General features: G+C 43.8%; 1 protein-coding gene across 1 annotated transcript; it reads left to right on the top strand.

Moving 5' to 3' along the window:
• Positions 1 to 888: 888 nt before the first annotated feature.
• On the top strand, positions 889 to 17,919 carry plcxd3 (phosphatidylinositol-specific phospholipase C, X domain containing 3). The gene is made up of 3 exons (XM_062517109.1): positions 889 to 1,007; positions 11,016 to 11,724; positions 14,869 to 17,919. Exons 1-3 carry the CDS (start codon positions 905 to 907, stop codon positions 15,023 to 15,025), a joined length of 969 nt encoding a protein of 322 aa, XP_062373093.1. The 5' UTR covers positions 889 to 904; the 3' UTR covers positions 15,026 to 17,919.
• Positions 17,920 to 21,380: the final 3,461 nt, after the last annotated feature.

Raw genomic sequence — 21,380 nt, 5'->3', positions numbered from 1 at the left:
TTCAGTGTAACCTTCATGTTTGTGTGCTACAGTTGGAGTTCAACCATTATGCTGCAGACAACTGCTCGAACTGATATGATGCTGAGCTTGTGGGGGTGCTCTTGCTGCGGATGCTAAAATTGTACTTGTCATGTTGTGACCTGACTCCTGTGGACAGTTGGTGCTTGTGCAAACATTTTGGCATATTTTTGCCTGGCAGAGCCAAATCTAAAAGATGATCATTTGCCAGATGGAAGCTTTTATCTATCCATGTCAGCAGCCTCAAGGCTCATATGAACAAATGACATCAATTACACCAATTAAGCTTAATGCTTGTTTATTTTTCGAAGTGGACACTCAAAAGGAAAACCTGTTCGCTTTGAATGCAAGTGGTGATGGTCAGGTAGTGTGGGGTTTTTTTGTATATACATATACAATTATTATTTATTGAATTCATATGTGTTTAAAAAATAGATTCCTGCAACAGGTTGACTGCTAAAAAACGACGTGTGTTCTCAAAAAAAAAGAAGAGAGGGAGAATACAACGTTTGAAATGGAGATTTGGACATTGTAACTCAGCGGCATGGATCACAAATAATACCTTGAATGACATCAAACGAATCAATAAAACTCGCTGGTGCCAATGTGGCGCAAAAGATAGCTGGCCACCCAGGCAAATTAAAGTAGAACCTGTTTCAAAGTGACCGCATTTTCATAATCTCTCCATACAGTCAATTAAAGTAGCTTTATCATTACTACTACTATAATTATTATTATTTATTATAATATTATTGTGGGCGCCGGCTTGGGGGTGTGGCTCCTCTGCTGCTGTGAACACGCCGCTCGGTCCCGCTGCAAAGGAGAGGAGCCAGCTTTGCCAGATCACTCAGCTTATGAGCACCGGGTACACGCAGCATCGGACGGCATGGCTTCGTCTCATGGGAAGAATGAACTCCGCCTCGCAGACTGGATGGCAAGTTTGCCGGAGAACCTTCACAGCACCCCTCTGACTAACCTGGCTATACCCGGTGAGAGTTCATCCATTTGGTGAAGGCGCGTAAAGAGACACGAAAGTGTTTTTGCAATGATGCTTTATACAAGAAATGCGATGTTTGTAAACGTAGATTATTACTATAGGTGATCTGTGGGTGCTGCCTACCACAGAGGTCAATAAGCAACTAATTATTTTTCCTAACAGTTCACGTTACTGTTAGGTGGGAAATATTTAAGTAGGTTAATTGAAAGTGGTTCAAAGCAGGTAGAAGTGTTGTGGCAATGCTCCGTATCCGAGGATAATTTTGTCTGGCGCATCAAACATGACCGCAGTTGAACATGACACTTGTTGCTCTGGGTTTATGCACGGCCATAAGTCGAACACATCTGTATCTGCGATTGAAGCCGCCGAATACGCGGTGCTTGCTCTGGTGTCCGTCTGTTAATCCACCCTGAATGTATATTTCTAAACCGCGCTGGACTCGGGAGCGACAGATGGAGAGGCAGCGTTACTGAATCATTCCAAATGAGTGTCATTTGTTGATGCGTGGCTGCCCGGACGCATGCTGGACGCTATTCGTGAAAACGTCCATTTCCATTCCACTCTGGATTTCTTAGGCTATGCTTTTGTTTGAGTGCTAGTTGTAAATGTCTCTGTCCTGGATGTTCCTTAAAAGTTTTTCGCACATTCAAAAAAACATTTGGCCTCGAAGTTGTAGTTTTTAGATTAAGACAAAAAAACGTAGGCTACACACCAACAGATTGACTACGTTACTCTTAGGCTTTGCGTAATCATTTAGACAAGATTGAAAGCGATTAAATGACTACTTGGTTGATGGCGTTCAAATAAAATAGTCAAGTAGGCTATTACCCAAGGACACCGTAGGTACCACAAGTCATCTGACATTCTACAGTTACGGTCAGAGGGCAGCTGCGCTAATCACCGCCATACCAGCGGGGAGGCACAGTCTGTTCATATCAGATCTGCCAGTATGGTGAAAATGCAAGTGGCTATAGCATATCGGTTTTGAGGGCATGGCACAACACTTGATTGCTGAGGTGGTAGTGCAAGGCTGGTAAAGAGATGTCCACAAGATAGCCTAAATTCTCTTAGGATTAGAGACTGCATGTTGCCATCTTAATTGGGCAATTACAGTCATACATCAAGTCAATTTCAGTCATTTTTATGAGATCATACATGGTGTATCAGTTATTTATGTCTTCATTTTAGCACACAAATGTCTCTGACTTGCTCTCTGGGGGATGCTGCCACATAGATCGCACAGGCCCATAATATTATTCATGTTTGGTAAAAATGTAGTCATGTAGAATAACAGAGCTGGCAAAGAGATGTCCACAAGGTAGCCTAAATTCTCTTGGGATTAGAGGCTGCATGTTGCCATCTTAATTGGGCAATTAAGTCATACATCAAGTCCATTTCAGTCATCTTTATAAGATCATACATGATGTATCAGTCATTTATGTCTTCATTTTAACACAGTAGTCTCTGACTTGCTCTCTAGGGGGGATGTTGCCACATAGCTCACACAGGCCCATAGTATTGCTCATGTTTGGTAAAAATGTAGTCGTGTAGACTGTAGTAACATGGAGCATAAATGGCCTGCTGATAGTACTGTACATATGCATAGTAGTTCATTTGGGGGGCAAAAGTCTGATTGGCAACTGGCAGGAGAAGAGAAGTGAAGAGTTTGGCCAATCAGCAGGTCCGGCTCTGCCTGGAGCCCAGCAGTGATTAGACAGTCTGATTAAGCGCCTGTGTTCCTGATTCGTGCCCAATCGAAAAGCAACTCCTCACTTCGGTTCAACAGCAATTTGTTTATTATTATTATTATTCAATTACAGATCCGTATTTTAGTAGGCAATAGGATTGGTTAAGCCTGTGGAGTGGAAGCCAGCTTGTGTTTTGGGCCATTAATTTAATCAAAACGATATTCACACACACACACACACACACACACACACACACACACACACACACAGACTGTTCTCCCCTGAGCACAGGTGTGAGGGATGTTTTCAAGACTGGAGCTGCAGGTGGACCCCTGTGGTGCCCTTTGCTTTTGTAAACACACACACACACGCACACACATACACACACACACACATTACAATATGGAGATACCACCACCATGCTGTGATCTTTTACATCATTGAAAATATCCTACATGGTTTTAGGCAGCCATATTGGCATTTTGCAGCCTTTAAACACCATGCAATTTATAGCTAGGCTATTGTACTCTGTTATTTCTTTCCAAATATGCCCTTCCCCTACATTCACATTCATTTCTCAGTTGTTGACCACCTGAGGGGTGTGTGTGTGTGTGTGTGTGTGTGTGTGTGTGTGTGTGTGTGTGTGCGTGTGTGCGTGTGTGCGTGTGTGCGTGCGGGCGTGCGTGTGTGTGTGCGTGCGTGCGTGCGTGTGTGTGTGTCTATGTACTGTATGTGTGTGTGTGTGTGTGTGTGTGTGCATGTTTGCTCATCACCAATAGCAACGTCTGCAATACAGCATGAGAAGCCATCTACCTGTGTGCTGTCCTGTGCAGGCTCTTTCTCTCTGCTGCGTTTTGTCTGACAATGAATGAAGCAAATGATTGCCCAGATCATTCAGACCACGCCACCAATATCAGCCTCTCAGTGCAGTGCTCTAACCACTTCTAAAGCTGCATGTGAAAAATATCAGACAGTGAATTTGCTCCTCACAGTCCTCTAATAGCTGTCTGTTATGGGTGTAAAAATCTCTGGTGATCAAACTCTGCTGTGGCTCTCTGGGAATGACTCATGAGCTGAGGCGGACATCCCGGTTCCAGAAAAGCCCTGCCATATATCCTGTCTACATGTGCACTCAACACAGGTGATATCACTCATGATCTACCTGGCTGCTCATTAGGAAGAGTTGGTTTGCTGAATGGTTGAATCAAACATTTGGCAGGACTTTTGAACTTTCTGAACCTGAGATGTCCACCTCTGCTCATGAGCCATGCTCTGTTACAGCCAATCAGCATATTGCTTCAGGAGCATGGAAGGGGCGAGTGAAATTTGATTGGTTCAAATGAATAACCCTTTGCTAAAATCAGACTGTACCTTTAATGGAATTATTATTTGTTTATGAAACTGATTGACGTGAACTGAATGCATTGATAAGAGAGACATAGGGTGCCACGTGGGAAATACACGTGGATGGCATGAACCATGTTGCTGTTTGAGTCACTGAACTCTGCATGTGACCTCAACATCTGGGATCAGATCTCCATGGCGTCGCCGAGAGAGAGGCACCATCATTGGTTGGACCGCATCGGTGTCCTTGTTTACCTTGGAGATGGTCATGCTGGTTAAGTCAGCAGAGGTGGAAGGTGGGGATCGGCTGCCACGACCCAGCACTCGTCAACCGTCAAACAGAGTCCACATGGATGACCTGATGGTCTGTCGCAGCCACATCAATGTCAGGATGTCAGGAAGGTTCCTCCGAGGACTGGGAGGGGTTGTCATTTGATTGAGATTAAGTTTGACAGGAGTCCAGTCCAGGATGTTGGTCCTGAGGTAGGAAAGAGCACCTGACAAGTACCTTTACTCCTTTAGAAGTTGTTTTTTTGTGAAGAGATGACAAGAAATAAGTTGGAGATGGACTGAAGTAATGACCTTGAGCCAGACTCTCAAACCTGGGTCTCTGTGGGCACTGAGCCCATTTATGGTACCGGATGGCGATGCACTACGACTGTGCCAGCAGCACCATTACTCTTAAGCCCGGCGCCCACCAGAAACGGCGTTCAGCGGTGTTCGGCGGTCTGGGCTTGCCGCGCAGGATTTTAGAATAGTTTTCTATCTCTGTGCGGCTGCTGCGCGGCAGACGTTTCCAGTGGGCGATGCTCCATTGAAAACAATGGAATTCTATTTTTTTCCGTGGCGCGCCGCGCCGCGTACGCTTCTGGTGGGCGATGGCCTTTAGGGAGGAGTCTTAATTCCGTCAGTGTCTGAGAAGCCTGTGACAAACCCAGGATCGATGTTAGGCTTGACCCTGAGAGACACTGTGGCAATGTCATTGATTTGGAGTTGGAAGCATGGCCACCAGCAGTGGAGTAGTCAGGACATCAAGTGAAGTACAAGGCATGGACCTAACAGCGTGGTATCCAGGCCAGACTTCTCTGGCTCCTGTTGATATTGTGTGAACTTTCCATTGTGCAAGCAGGGAGCTTGAACTAATTGGGACAATGCAACTGCCCAGAAGATCATCTGGGTAGAACATTTGGAGTCAGAACCAGTTAGATTCATCAGCTCCCAACTCTGCGCAACATTTGCTCTAAAGAAGCAGCTCTCTGAAGAAACAGCTGAAGTTTTTGGAAGACAGTGGGGCAAACCGGGGAAATCTCTTATTAGACACTCTAGAAATTAGATACTCCCTAGCTTTGGATAAAAGCATCGGCCAGATGAATCAGTAGCAGCAAGTGAACATGATATATTCACATTGCATTTTCCCTATAATATGCCACAAATCAATATGCCATGGGCTATTTTTCTTTGCCCTCACACATCCATCAAGACTACCAAAATCATGTTTTAATTGTGCACATGTGCACATGCTAGTGTGAACACCGTCCAATAAGCTTCCATGATCATATGGCTATATCAAAGTTTGGCTTCTTGTAGGTTATCTATACAGTATATCTTACTATAGGATGCCTTGTTGACAACATTGGGCTCCCGCATGTTGAAGCTTTTCAGAAGGCAGAGTGTTTTTAAACCAACATAGTGGATAAAACAGATAATGACGTATGTTTCTTAATCAACCACCCAGCAGAATAGTAAAGTGTTGATGAATCCCTCTGATGAATAAAGTCATTGATTTCGCCTCAGACTCTACACTTGAAACATGCCTTTACTCACTCTGCCAAAAGCCACTTCACTTGACATGGAATGAATAGAAAGATGGATAACTAGCACCCCTATGAATGTGAGACAAGCACCAATATGTAAACTGTGTAGTTGATGGATGGTTTTCCAATTAATGAGGTATATAGACTTAGGCTAATTCACTCATCAATTATAAATGTGTTATTGTCTTCTCATTGCTTTTAGAGATTGGTATGATTCAACATTAGGATATGTACTCTCTGATTACTTTATAGTGGCACTGACAATAGTGTACGGCATTCTGTCTTGATATTGATGATATAGGACTGAGTATCTGAGCGAGTTTTACAACACAGTTGCAGTTCTCTGGGAGGAAGTTGCTTTGGAAACACATCCATCACTTCTCAGTGATAACCTGCTCCTTCTAAATGGCATGGAGGTCACGGGAAGATAAAAGCCATAAGTGTTTTCAATGTGATTGAGTAGATGCTCACATTGACATAACATTTGAAATGTTCATAAATCAAGGTTTTCTCTAAGCTGTCAGTCATGTGTAGGAACGCACCTTTGATTGAATGCATGTAATGAGTGTGCATGTTGTGTCTGAAATGGCCTTTAATTATTTACTTATCCAGTGAGTAGGCTACTGTTCTGTTTTGATTTTCATTTATGGAGGGAAGCTAATTCAATATTTGTATTTTTTTTTTTCTCCTGAAAGATTTACCACTACATTCAAATAATTAGCCTGAGGCTGTCAGATGGCGTCGCCGGTTTGTCGAGTCCAATTAATCCCTTCGGCTGGCTGTGAGCGGTCTCCCGCACTCGATATGAAGTCTCAGGAAAACGAGAAGGACATTTCACACAACAGAGGGCATAAACAAACCAAAATCACCAATTCAGCGTAGTTAGATGGAGAGTGCACACTGTTTGGGTCGAAAAGCGGGGTAATTTTCTAAAGCTGTGCTCTGATTTTAGCTTGATGTGCCATTTTCATGTCTCTAACAAGAGGCTCCCGGTTGCAAGAAGTCATTTGCATACAAACTTGCTACAGGCTTTTAAGGGCTTTAAATGCAGATGTGTTTTGATGCTCTATAGGCTGTCACAGGGAGATAGCATTTTGTTCCTGCAGGCATGCCTTGCAGGTCTGAATGGAGGAAGGATTGAGGGTGAGGGTAATATAATTCTGAGACTGGGAGGTTTTTCAGGCCGTCCTTAAAAGCTGTTGTTCTTGCCATTGCTGCTGTTGGAAGCTCTCTTATTTTTCATTTATGCCATTTTTTTTTTAATCTTACCTTATCACAGAAAATATCGAAAATGCACATGACTACTCCCTTACAAGTAGATATACTAGTGCCAAGTACCAGCAACAACTACAATCCCATACCATAGTCCTACTGTGTTGCAGCCATTTACAAGTACCTTAGGCAAGGTCATTCCACTCATCCCACTCGTTCCATAGCCCTCTTCCAGAGCCCCCGCTTGGCATCTGTTTACCTGCAGGTAGACACCTCTGTCCTTGCATCTGACATGGCTTTTAGAGGAAGCATAATGGGCCTAGAGCTTTTGCTATAGGTACTGTAAATGAATGGTGCTGCTCTCGCTCTCTCTCTCTCTCTCTCTCTCTCTCTCTCTCTCTCTCTCTCTCTCTGTCTCTCCCCCGTGCAGTCAGCTCTCAGATAAATCATCCTCCTGGATTTCAGTGTCTGGCCACAGACAAGCTGAGAGCGTGATGGGGTCACTGCCTGACCACTGTTGACCATTAAGTGATTGTGTCATGTAGAAATCTCCTCTGGCTCAGAGCTTCGGAAATTGCCCTGTATGTGGCAGAGCATGAAAACCCTGTGCTGAAAAACGTGTCCCTTTTCAAATGATTATATGCCAGGAAGAGTCTCATTTTTGAGAGATGCAGTAACACTTAGGGATGTGTAGGAGTCCAAAGGTTGTGTATTTGTGTTTTAATTGCCATGTGTGTGCTATTCCTTGGTGGTTCAGTGAAACATCAGTTTTCAGGTCACAGTACTGACTCGAATAAAATTGGCTTGTAGCCGATTGCCTCAACATTTGATTGAAACTACAGCTGGAACAACCTCGGTCACTTCCTTTTATTTGTGTGCACTAGATATGCAGAGACTTCTGCTTCTGCAGGGACTATTGATTGTTGGTGAAATTCAATGAAAACAGCTTTGGTTGTCACACTAAAACGGAACAGCATCAAAAGGCTACTTTGAACAACAACGGTGGATGAATATTTTTCTTGTAGCATATAACGGCAACGTTACTTTTGGTAGCTATGTCGGTTTGATAGAAAGAGATTGAAAGTACGTGAATGAGAGAGTTTCTGGCCACTGCTGTCTGTATGACCTTCGTGTCCACTTAGAGTCCTCTGCTGTTCGGAGTGAGGAGTAACTGAATAGTATCTGTTGCATTTGTATGTGGCCAAAGACCCAGCACAACAGCCTTATGGACCTTGACAGATTTTCAGGCTTTGCAGCTCATCTTTCCGTTCTTTTCAGCTTCCATCAATCCTTGATTTCAGGCACTAAAGTGAGTGGATTGTTCCGGTCTCCCCTCTAACAAGATAAATGGACGCAGTGAAGTGACCAGAACATTAAGTTTCAAGGTCGCGGTCACCATCTCAAAATGATAATTCACTCATGGTGCCACTCGAGCAGCGAGATGTCCATCCTCCCGCTAATAGTCGTGTTGTTGTATGAGGGAGAGCAAGAGAAAGAGAGAGGGAGGAGAGAGAGAGAGAGAGAAAATGAGGGTGAATGACTTGTATCACTCTCGCGGTCTCTGTCGCTATGAATCTGCGAGCACAGAAGCCAGAGGCACATTGAGGTCTTGAGATTTGCCATGGTTAGTGTCATAAGGAGCCTCATTAACCGAGTGAAGTGTTGCAGGACACGCATCAAGCCTGTTGCTAATGCTATGTAGCCATGTTCTTATTCTAACTCAGATCTATGGCCCTTTGAGACTCACACTACTGGTCGGTACTGGTGGTGGTGGTGGTGGTGGTGGTGGTGGTGTGCGCTTGGTGGTGGTGGTGGTGTGCACTTGGTGGTGGGATTGATCAGCTTCTCACGAGAGGACTCGGCAGGGCTCCCCTGCTACGGTATACAGTACAAAAGAAAGATGTCGGCGCGAAAAACACTCCAGTGACCTTTCAGGGAGTGTCAAAGGAGGACAGCGGTGAGCTAGAGAAGAAACAGACAAACAACAGACAGACAGACAACACAGACAAACAACAGACAGACAGAGAGACAGACGGAGGAAGCTCAAAATGGATGGGTCTAGACTCCAGGGATTGTCTGCTCAGGCAAATGGCCGTTTGTCTAGCGTGCCTTGAGGAAATGAGTGGGCGGGGTGGTAATGATCTGTGATGAAGCAGGTTATTAGACACTGCTGTTTCCTCTCGCTGCACTCTCTCTCACACACACACGCACACACACACACACACACACGTGTTTGTCTCACTGAAGGAGTTGCTGAGATTTATCTTGGAGTTCGGAGCTCTCTCCACACCTCCCTCCTTCCTTCCTCTTCCTCTTCCTCCTCCTCCTCCTCTTCCTCCTCCACTTCCTCCGCCTCCTCTGTCTTGTTCCCCATGCTCTCTCTTGACGCACACTTAGTTTGACATCCGCTGCGTTGTGTGACATTTTCAAATGCCTGCTTTTACAACCTTAGGAGTTGGTGCTAGTGGAGTGGCTTCGTTTGTCTCACTGAAGGTCATTGAAGTGTCCCTTTGCTGGTGATCATCATTGAAGCATCTCTGCTTATCTTGTTCAGGGATGTACATGTACATGTTTTTTTTATTTTTTTTAAAGCTGTATTGGTCATGGCTCACTCTTTGAAAAAAAAAGTGCTGTATAGAACCAAAAATGTTCTATTGCATGCTTCACATGTGGCACCCCTAAATGGTTCTTTAATCCATTTTGAGTTCATCAAAGGGACCCTTAAGGCTTTTTTAAAGCCTGCATGGCTCTATATAGCACCCCATAAACCATTTTTTAAGAGTGCTTGACATGTTATCAGGCTTGATTTTATTGGTTTCATTTCCAATAAGTGTGTGTTAATGTTAAAAGCCTATACAAGTGAGATCTACTACAGAGGTTATTGAGTGTTAATGAGAAAGTACCCATCTTTATTTGGTTTTAACATGACTTGTTAAGTCTGGGCCTTGTGTGCCCCTCTTTATAGACCTCTAAGCTCCATTAAATCTGTGCAATCTCTTTTGTATCATTGACGTTTATGAAAGTCATCTTGTTTTTTTTCTCTCTCTATAAAGAGGACTGTTATTATTACTAAGAGACAACTCCAAAATGTGAAGTGATGTGCTGGTGAGATCATGCATAACATTTTTAAAATGGAATTAACACCACTCCACCATTGAACCATCTCTGGTCAGGAGTAAACTCCTATGCTGTCTAAACAGGACTTATCGCCAAATGGCATATTTGGTGTCATGTTTGGCCATGTCTTTTTTCAGCCATGTTTATTTAGATAGTGTTGCTCGTGGCCATCTGCAGGAGAAATAGCTAATTTGTTTTGATTGCTTAGCAATTTGTTTAGCTTACTGAGGCCTTCACATTTAATTAACTGCAGATTGCACATTGTACAATGCAGAAGTGTGTGTAGATTCAGTGCTCGTTGTAATATCAGCATTAAGAGGGATCTGTTATCGCTCATTAGTGTGCTTAAGTAATGGCTTGGAATTGAGCTAGATATGGACTCCTGTGCATTGCCAATTTGGAGTTCATTCTAAATCCAAATTAAGTGAAATGTTAATACTATAGTATAAACCAGTGGTTCTCAAACTTTTCACAATGAGTACCACCTTACACAACAATTGACTCTCCAAGTACCACCAATATGACCAGCATTAAAACACAGTAGCGCCAGTAATATACAGTATTTGACATTGTACTGTTTTGCATTGTTTTGTTTAGTTTTTTTCAAGAAAGATATAAAGCTATTTTAATTTGAAAACATTTTCATTACATATGTTTATATATCATTTGAAGTGATTATTTTGTATGAAATAAAACATCTTGGAGACTCACTGAGTACCACAACAGAGAGTCTGCGCACCGCCAATGGTACCCGTACCACAGTTTGAGAACCACTGGCATAAACTACTCCACATGCTGTGCTTATTATGGGCTGTTTCTCTGCAGGTTCCCACGACTCCTTCAGCTTCTACATTGACGAGGCCTCTCCCGTGGGCCCCGAGCAGCCGGAGACGGTGCAGAACTTCGTGTCGGTGTTCGGCACGGTGGCCAAGAAGCTGATGCGCAAGTGGCTGGCCACGCAGACCATGAACTTCAGCAGCCAGCTGGACGCCGGCGTGCGCTTCTTCGACCTGCGCATCTCCACCAAGCCGCGCGACCCCGACAACGAGCTCTACTTCGCCCACGGGCTCTTCAGCGCCACGGTGCGCGAGGGCCTGGAGCAGATCAGCGCCTTCCTGGCGTCGCACGCGCGCGAGGCGGTCTTCCTGGACTTCAACCACTTCTACGGCATGCAGAACCTCCACCACGAGAAGCTGGTGCAGATGCTGCGCGACGTCTTCGGCGACCGCCTCTGCCCGGTCATCTTCGCCCAGGAGGTCAGCCTCAAGCACCTGTGGGAGAAGGAGTATCAGGTGCTGGTCTTCTACCACAACCCCATGGCGCTGGACGTGCCGTTCCTGTGGCCGGGCCAGATGATGCCCTCGCCCTGGGCCAACACCACCGACCCGGACAAGCTCATCCAGTTCCTGCAGACGTCGGTGACGGACCGCCGACACAAGGGGACCTTCTTCGTGTCGCAGGTGGTGCTGACCCCCAAGGCCAGCACAGTGATGAAGGGAGTGGCCAGTGGATTGCGAGAGACCATCACAGAGAGGTAAGCAGATGGAGACGCTGGGCCCTGCTGTTCTTTCCTGCTTTTACTCCTTCTGCTCAGCAGGTCACTGGAAACGCCTGACTGATTTCGCTAACCTTGCCAACAATATACTACGATATACGTTGCCGTGGTTAAGACACCAATATATTAATGTCACTGACAGAACCGAAGGCTACAGTTTTGCAGATTACCATTCTTGTTAAAAAAAATAGAAATATGACACTGTTACGAAACTTTCAAGCAGTGATAATCTTCACCTGGACTTGCTCATGACATTCATTTATTTTGAGGAGTGAGTGATTGATTGATCAAACCTAAAGTAGAATTAGTCCTTAAACTATTCCTTATGTCACATTAGGCTACTGTGTGTGTGTTTGGGGGGGGTGTATGTATGTATTAATTTATTTGTAAGTATGATGCAGCGTTTTGCTCTGTTACATTTGGACTGTTCCTTGTTTTGAGCATTTGAGAGGGGAGTGGGCAGAAATAATTCCGCCGGAAAAAAAGAAAAAGATGAGGAAAACATACTGGAAGGCAGAGTGTAATGAAAAAGGAAAAGATTTGTTCCACGCCCATCTTTGGTGATTACCGGGGCTAATGCAATTAGAACAAATAATTAGCTCCTGTGAGCCATTTGTAATTAACAACCTTCCTCTAATTCCTGACTAATTTGTTCAACTCATAGAACACATTGCCCTCCAACTCTACTAAAGATGAATCCCACTGTTTGCTACGGACAGCATTTGATCAATTTTTTTTTGCAACATTTTAATCTTTGTTTTATTTTTAGTAACTTAATTGGTGGTCACCTCAAGGACTTGCTAATTTATGATCTGCTAACAGGAAGGTATTCTTTGTGGCATCGCCTTGGTTAAGCAATTCATAGTGCAACACAAGATGAAGGAGTATCATAAAAGGTCTCTCTGACTTAGCACAGATAGCTGCTTTAATTAGTGAGATAGCATCTGGCCAACTAACATAGGGAGGTGCAACTACACAATCTTTTGCTAATTTTATTTGCCAACTGATAAGAGCGTTGGCGTCTTTATACTCCCCAAGATGGCAAATGCAAGTTAATAACCTTTTTTAATCATCATTGCCGTTATCGTTTGTGATGCCTAAATGAAAACAGTGAGAAATAAGCAGTCCCTCTAACATGTGATAAATGGTCTCCTCACAGTCAATGAGCCAAACTCAGCCATCTGGCCACAGAAAAATACACAGTAGTCTAAAACAGAATGGCATCAATTTTAACAATCACTGGTATAATACAGTAATAGTATTTAACCTGATTTAACCTGAACCAGTGTTTTATATACCAGCTTTTTATTCTTGTCCTGTGGTCAGTAGGTACTACAGTATATGGTAATGTGCATAAAGAAAACTGCATTGCATGATAGTATAGGGTGTGATATATACAGTATCTACCCCCTGTTGGCTAATGGTCTGAAAGAAAGACCTTGCCTCTAGGCTGCTGTCAACTCACTAGCAAACATGCTAAAAAAGGCAACATGCTAAACGCACCAAAGCAAGGTCATGGCTGTACACAGGAAAGCAAGGTACAGGGGAAGCTGTAAATTTGAATGAAAATCTATCGTGGCCAGAATAGTTTAATTTACCCTCTTGATTTAAGCCACACAACCATTACAGGTTGGTTGTGCAATAGTAACTCAGTTTTTGCGCAGATGTACTTAGGTGTAGCCGTGTACATGGTATACTTGTAGCCATATGGCGACCTGGCGGAGTCTGTCTGTGGTGGACATGATGGGCATGCTGAGGGATGTGGGAAATGTGCAGCCAGTGATACGGCCCCTCATGTGAGCATGTTTGTGCCGGCGGGTGGCTGGCGGCCAGGGGAGTGTCGGCTGGTGAGCTAATGCATTAGTTCAGCTCTGTGTAAGTGGAACATTAGCCTCGGGGGGCTGCTGACACCCTGAGTCACCAGGGCTCTTCAAAGGCTTGTCCAGAGGGGGGTTAACAGGGGTTTTTTTACCCCCCCCATGTTTTTTTTTACCCCCCACCTTTTTACCTCTTATCGCTGTATCTCGTTCCTTATATTTCTCTCTCTCTCTCTCTCTCTCTCTCTCTCTCTCTCCCAATCTCGATCATATATCTCATGTATCACACACATGCAGAGCCGATCACGCTCACTTGGAAACCGACTCACGCCGTAAGCCGGTCAAATGTGTCAGGGTTTCTTTATATATATATATATATTTTTTTTTTTTTTCATTTGGAAATGTCATGCCATAAAAGCCAGTGGAGCAGAAGACCAAGGCATTGAGTTGGACGCGGCAAGTCATCCGAGTGAAAACATGCTATCAGTGTCACGAGGCCGCACCTCCCCGGCGAGCTTTAATGACAGGGACCTGCTGTCTTCATTGCAACGTCATGCAAAAATGCTGAGTCATCCCAGTCGTCGTTGACTAGGCCGTGTAGCATCTCTCAAACTTATGGGCCCATTTTTGTCTGAGAGATTTGTTCGGTCCGGATTTTGCGGCGAAGTCGCTGTGAGGAGTGGTGACACATTTCTCCTTCGTTCATTTCCCCTCCCTGCCCACTTCTTGCCCACTTATGGGATCTTTGGCCAAAGTGTATAGGCCGACTGACCCCTGTGTGAGTCTTGTAATGCCATGGTGGAATTTTAGACCTTACACATTTTTGTGATGCCGTACACGGTGACAAATTGCCATCACTGGCAGTGGAATCAATGGCCCTGTGGTTCGAGGTCACCAAGTGCTGTTGGAGGGGGAAAAAAAACAAAATCGGTGCTAACTCAAGTTATCCTGCTAGTAGCTTGCACAGCCAGGTGGCCACAAAGCTATGCTATGGGGGTAGATTATTGACTGTGTTTGTGCCTCTTAACAGACTCAAATTGTCATTACAAGTGCTGTGCAACATGAACAGAATCCTTATGGGACACCACTATGTGTGTTTACAGTAACTCAGTAATTGTACAGTCCAAACACTGGATAATGCTGTTTCTTCACAATTCCCTGCTTCCTGCTTTCATTTTTCTTTGAGATGTACCAATGTTACTCAAATGTAAACTATGTATAGATGTTGCTGTGATACAGTGTGTTATATGTTTCTGTGTGTGTGTGTGTGTGTGTGTGTGTGTGTGTGTGTGTGTGTGGTCTATAGGGCCCTGCCCGGCATGATGCAGTGGATCCGCTCGCAGCGGCCGGGCGAGAGCGGCATCAACATCATCACGGCCGACTTCGTGGAGCTGGGCGACTTCGTCAGCGCCGTCATCACCCTCAACTACCTGCTGGACGAGGAGGGCCAGAATGCCACCTGATCGCCCCCCCCTATCCCCTTTCCGCCCCCCCAACACACACACACACACACACAAACATCCACGATCCCTCACACCTCCGCTGTGAGATGCCATTTCTTTCCTTTGTCCCATCTCGTGGGCGGGAAAACGATCCTTTCTACTGACGTGACGTTTTAGGGCTACCCGTTTCTAAAGCGCAAGCTTTTTTTTTCCGCCAGAAGGAAGTCGTTTGACTTCAGCTTGGTGAGGTGGGGGGGAAAAAAACTTTTTTTCATTTTAATTATTGGGGTAAAAAGGGCAATTCTTTGACTGCTGGTCTGCTTCTCATCAGTGGCATTTGAAACTGATCATGTCCATTATACTGTAATGTTAGTTGTGCTAAAAGCCTCAGTCTTCTCTGTTAATCAAAGAAATTCACCTCTTCCTCAGCATATCCCACCTGAGATAAATGTTCTTTGTATAGTGACCGTGTGTGACCATGGGCTTGCGGTGGAGTTAACTGTACTTAGTATTGTATATTGTACGCCCATTAATCTGTATAGTTGTTTATATAACTGTTTATATTTGTTTACAGCTTCAGCGAGATAGACTGCTCTGTCACGCCACGTGGTCTATTCTGCCCGCTGAAGTATAGCAAACTTTCCCTCCAAATCATGTCAATGTATTTCATGGGTCCAAAAGCCTGCCACTCAGTATGTCCTTACATACAGAACTGTGTGTTTCCTCAGTCGTGTTTGTATGCACATCCTGAGCAGTAGTCGGAGGAGGTAGGCCAATGTTTTCATGTGCACATTTACTGCCTTTACATCAACATTTAGCCCAAAAATATGCATTTGTTTTGTCAATTGACCCTTTGGTGCCAAAAATTGCATTTTGTCAAGTCTTGACCAAGGAGCCTGAAATCTTGTTGGTTTGATGAGGTAATGGGGTGTTTCATTGCTACATGAAATGTAAGATGATTTTAGTTTTAGGTGCAATAATTTGTGTATCTAAAACGTATTCCCATTGTTTAATCTCTTCAAGTGACCGTTTATGTTCTCTATCTCACATTCCTACATTTCCTAAATAAGGTCAAGTTCATTGAAGAATAGAAGAATAGCATAATTACATTATACTACTATTCTCTCATAGAAGGCTTGTAACACCTAGTCATACACAACAAATAATCAGTGGCACCCGTTTACTGCTCGGCTTCTCACTCCTCCTTCCATCATGTTAGTCATAGTATCTGCCCTATGTACTAACTATCACTCTATCACTACAGATGCAAACAACAATAACAATAACAACATCAACAACAGCAACAGCAACAGCACTCAGTATAGTGAAAAAGTAACTTCAGCATCCTTTCTGTTCCCTAAGGTTAGAGGTGAGTCTTTGAACTGGAACTCTCTGATGTGAACGCATAACGTGTTAACACAGCGTAACATGTGTACACATGCTCCCTCTATGACTCATGCCTAGATTAGTGTATAGCTATAATTGTATATGTGCTGTCTGGCTTTGGGCAACTGGAGAATTATGGTGGAGAGGCAATGCCATGCTATTTGTACTTCCAATACTGAATGTTTGTTTGACCTACTTACAATGCTGAGCAATCTGTATTCATTTCAAAAGACTGTGAGAAACAGTTTCATCCTTGCACTTTTATTAGTTCGAGCCATTGGTAGTAGTAGGGCATGTACATGGATTTTAATTGTTTTTATGTTAATTTAATGAGCTGTACAGATTGATTTTACAGAATCTCTGACTGGGTGTTCTTTGCATTCAGCAAATTGCTTGATGATATTTCTGTACTTTAAGCTGGAAGGAATGTAATCTGTTCTTTGGTTCTGTAATTAATATTATTGATGTCAACCAAAAAAAAGGGAAATGACTCATTTTGAAATATAATTGACTGTTTTCAATGTTTTTTCCACTTTGTATTTGTGTGTCTGTGTGTGTGTGTGTGTGAGAGAGAGAGAGAGAGAGAGAGAGAGAAAGAAAGAAAGAAAGAAAAAGAGAGAGAGATGATGGATGAGGAAAAGATATGAAATCCGAACTTTCTTTGGCATTAACACAATCACAACACAATATGACACTGTCAGATTGTGTCACTCCTTCCTGTTTATGTAATTGCTGAGGGCCACTCAGACCCTCCCTAAAACATTAACCTCTGGCGAGGGAAATTGACCCGAGGCAGCTGGCGCTGTGAGTCTGGGCATATGGGCGCTTGATTGACAAAATTGATTTGCTTTGAGCTTCTCTCCTCACACTACGTGAGCTGTATCACTGTAAACAAATCACTGCTCAACCCTTAGTGTAGTCATATCGGAGAATGAAAATGCTCTTTTTATGGATGATTGGTGCACATTAGCCATTAGACGATCCTGTCACCCTCACCATCGCATACCTTGTTTTGATTGAAAATGGTTTCTCAATTGCACAGTGGGGCCACACAATGGTGAATTACTGTTACGTTTATTTGATTCATATTCTTATTTAGACTCTCAGTTACAGAGAGCACTCTCTGTAGAGGTACTTCAGTTCAAAGCTGTTTGAAAACTCAAACAAGTAATTCATTCACTGAACTTGAAAGTGAGCAAATCATAGATATATGCATTGCGTAAAGTAGACGCAATGGATCTCATGTACAGCTGAACATGCATAAACAAAACTGCCCCTTATACAGTACATCATATGCACCTCAGGATTGTGTCTTTGAAGTGGTTTTCAAAAAAATGTTTTACAGCTGTCCTGTGAAAAGTATTTTTCTTTTCTTTCTCTGACTAATGTTTCAATCAACCTGCTCCTGTTGATGCTCTGATGTCTTTTGATCTTCTCTTGTTGTGAAGTGGTCATGGTCCCAGAGTGTTCCTGTTCCAGCCTCCGGCACAGCTTCACAATAAAATGCAGCGTTATTTTACTATGGCAAACTCAAAGAAATGGCTCGGTTATTTAATACAAGACCAGAAATGTATACAGTCTGATAGAATGTGTTGAAAATCAGGGTTCTCTGTCCTGTTCGTTTTGTGAAAAGGTGAATAGTAACTGGTAGCTGAAATATAAGATGCACACGTTTGCTTTTAAGGTTATAATAGCTGGACGCATCTATTTATCTTTCATATGCAAAGCTAATAATAGCACAAGGAAGAAGCTTAAAAAGGCCATGCATTTAAATATTCAACGTTTCATTTTAATTTTTGAGGTAACATTGTATTGCAAGCAGCTGGTGTCAGCAAGTGACTAACATATTTAATCTCAAACAGTTATTGTGTCTCCATGATTTAAATAGCCATCCACGGTGCACCCTCATTTGAATAATAGTACTACATGCAAATAACACATTCATAAAAGTGTCATAAAATAGATTGTTGAATGCACACTGAAACAGTTCAGTTGAGTAGAGTTGTTCTGGATGAAGCCAGGATGTCTCAATTAGCCTGACCGTAGTAGAAGATGTCACCCAGTCTTTGTGTGCAAGTGATTACATGTGTATGAAAGAATGAATGAATGTTTGTGTGTGTGTGTGTGTGTGCGTGCAGGTGTGTGTGTGCGTGCATGTGTGTGTATGTGTGTGCATGCATGCATGTGTGTGTGTGTGTTTATGCATGCATGTCTGTGTGTGTGTGTATGTGTGTGTGTGTGTGCATGCATGCGTGTGTGTGTGTGTGCATGCATGCGTGTGTGTGTGTGTGCATGCATGCATGTGTGTGTGTGTGTGTGCATGCATGTGTGTGTGTGTGTGTGCATGCATGCATGCATGTGTGCGTGTGTGTGTGCGTGTGCGTGCGTGTGCGTGTGTATGTGAAGGGATCACGCCAGGAGATGCAGAGACATATTGAGAGTGATTAACGACGGCCTCCTAGTGGCAGCAGCACACACTAACCAGACGTGTCCAGCTGGGAGCAGACCCAGACAGCATACAGCATAGGCTACCCACTGTTAAAAAGGCACCGTGTGCGTGTCCTGGATGGACACCATGAAAGGTCCACAGCATGGAGGGGAGACCTCAGTGACCTTGGAGGGGTTGTGTCGCGCAGGAAGGACAAGGAGCGGTGAACTAGCCCAGGCTCAAGAGGGTGCCACGCTAGACTAGGCGTCAGCAGGTTCTTAGCTCAGCGTGATTTTCCTTGTGTGATAACTGACGCCTGGAGTGAGAGGGAGCCTCTGATTGGCTATTAGCTTCTGATAAACAAGTTAGGAAGCTTTTTGCACGGCTGTCCTCTCAATAACTGCCCAGCACCACCTGCTCTAGAACTGCTCTGTTGGGTCCAAAAGCCCATTCTTTTCACAGCTTGATGTCTACAAAATGTGCTTGTGTTTTTCTTTTTTTTTGTGACTGCCATCCAAGCTTGAAAATAACTATTTTTCAGAGGGGACATATTTTACATCTTAAATCAGATCTGCCCTCTCCATAACGGACAAATTAAGTGAATATATGTGTGTGTGTGTGTGTGTGTGTGTGTGTGTGTGTGTGTGTGTGTGTGTGTGTGTGTGTGTGTGTGTGTGTGTGTGTGTGTGTGTGTATGTGTGTGTGTGTGTGTGTGTGTGTGTGTGCTCTCACATGTGAGTGTTTTGCACACACAGTAACCGGTGGTGTGTTTGTGTGTGTCATTGTAGGGGTAGCCGTGACCTATGAAGACATTGTTCTAATAAATGACCTGCCTATCCAAACAGCCAACGAATGACGAGGGGGCTTTGCATGGAACTCAATTAGCTTTTAATTATGTCAACACAATTTTCTGCTGTGCCCCTGGTGCACCGATAAAGGACCAAATTACTCAGCTGCCTCCGAGAGACCAGAGGTAACCACATAAGCAAATAACGCCATAAATACTGTTTGGAGTGCTTTCTCCTGCAGAGGCCTGTTCAAGTTTATTCTCGAGTGTCTCCAAGAGGAGGAATTTAACCAAAGTGCAGCTCTCTGTCTCCCTCCAGTGTCAGTCTTCTGAACATGCAAGGTGGTCGGTGTTTTGTCCAACGCACAGCACCAAACTACTATCTAACACCCCTCCCGCTGTTGTTACCTCAGATTCCATCACTGACCCGCAGGTCTTCTGCCAAATTAATTAGGAGGGTGCGCAGAGCGTAAAGCATATGATTACTGACCCTGTGGCTTCCTAATATTTTGATTAAATCCACACCTTTCCATCACATCTAATCTCACTCACGTCTGGGTCAAGTAGTTGTGAGGCGTGTGTGCCAGGCTAAGCACAGGAGAGCAGTTGCGCATATACCATATCATATCAGTATAGTAAGAAAACATGGGCTGAGCTGAAGGGTTTGGGACATGTTGGTCCTGTGCCTGAACCAAAATGACAGAGTGACTTGACTGTGGGGTTACCACAGAGGCAGAAACAGACATAGCAATATGTTTGTCAGTACCAATGCAAATAAATTGACACTGCATTACAATTTCTCCCTCTCCTCTCAATTAAGATGTCACCAACTGTACACAGGAGGGAACACTATCGTTCTGCCTCGCCTGAGGCAGTTGTATAAGCAAAACCCCAGCCTGGGACTCAGTTTGAGTTGTGTCTCTAATGTCCTCCAATGGAGCCCTTGTGTTAGCTATAACTGTAGGCCCCTAAAGGATGCTGAGGGCATAGTATTAAAATTACATTCTTGTCATATTCTATTTCAACCTTTTTTTCTGTGGGAAAGAACACTGAATCACACAAAGCTTGAAAGCTTGACTTAGATCAAAGGGAAGGTCTCTCTGAGTTCTGTGACACGGGGCCCTCTAGTGGTGATTGTTGTAAGTGTATTTTCTGCAGTGTGCACTGGGTGACTGATGTATTTTTGTGCACTCTATACAAAATGGAGAGTCTGGGAGTAAGCTTATTAGTATTTTAACAGAGTACAATTCTGCAGTTGGCTGGGAGCCCCTGCATATCTCACATTCCAAAACGTTACGTAACATTCAATATTTCTGTGACATTCACTAGTGCTGTGTTGTAGCCATCATTCATTTAGATTTTATGAGGGGTGAAAGATATTTAAATGGCTTCCTTGGCCTTCCTATGATTTGTGCCATTACATTTCAGAATTCTATTAAGGTATCTTTCCCTTTACCCTTTAAATGACTGCCTCTGAGAAGTGAAACTATCAGAACTGGCTCTTCCCAGTGATCTAAACAAAAAGTGTCAGCTTGCAGTTATCACCATTTGCATTTCAGTTCCGTCAGCTCAGTTTGTTCAGAGTCCAAAAGATGCAGCATTGGCTAGAGCTGAATGTCATTTTTGTATAGCAGGTCCTGACATGACTCTAATTGACCTAGATGGGCACAACGACTAACTAGATACCCAATCACGCTCATGTAAGACACAATAGGCTTTGTTTCTTACAGTGGTAGTGGTAGTCCAGCATGTTGGTATTGTTGAAATGCTACCCT

This window comes from Sardina pilchardus, chromosome 16 (assembly GCF_963854185.1).
Source record: "Sardina pilchardus chromosome 16, fSarPil1.1, whole genome shotgun sequence".
Classification (NCBI taxonomy): domain Eukaryota; kingdom Metazoa; phylum Chordata; class Actinopteri; order Clupeiformes; family Clupeidae; genus Sardina; species Sardina pilchardus.
Note: the sequence above shows the minus strand (reverse complement) of the source record. Positions and strands in the feature narration are given on the sequence as shown.

Coding starts and splice junctions, on each gene's coding strand:
- plcxd3 (XM_062517109.1), top strand. CDS start 905: ATGGCTTCGTCTCATGGGAAGAATGAACTCCGCCTCGCAGACTGGATG. Junction 1,008..11,015: donor GACTAACCTGGCTATACCCG/GTGAGAGTTCAT, acceptor GTTTCTCTGCAG/GTTCCCACGACTCCTTCAGC. Junction 11,725..14,868: donor CGAGAGACCATCACAGAGAG/GTAAGCAGATGG, acceptor TGTGGTCTATAG/GGCCCTGCCCGGCATGATGC.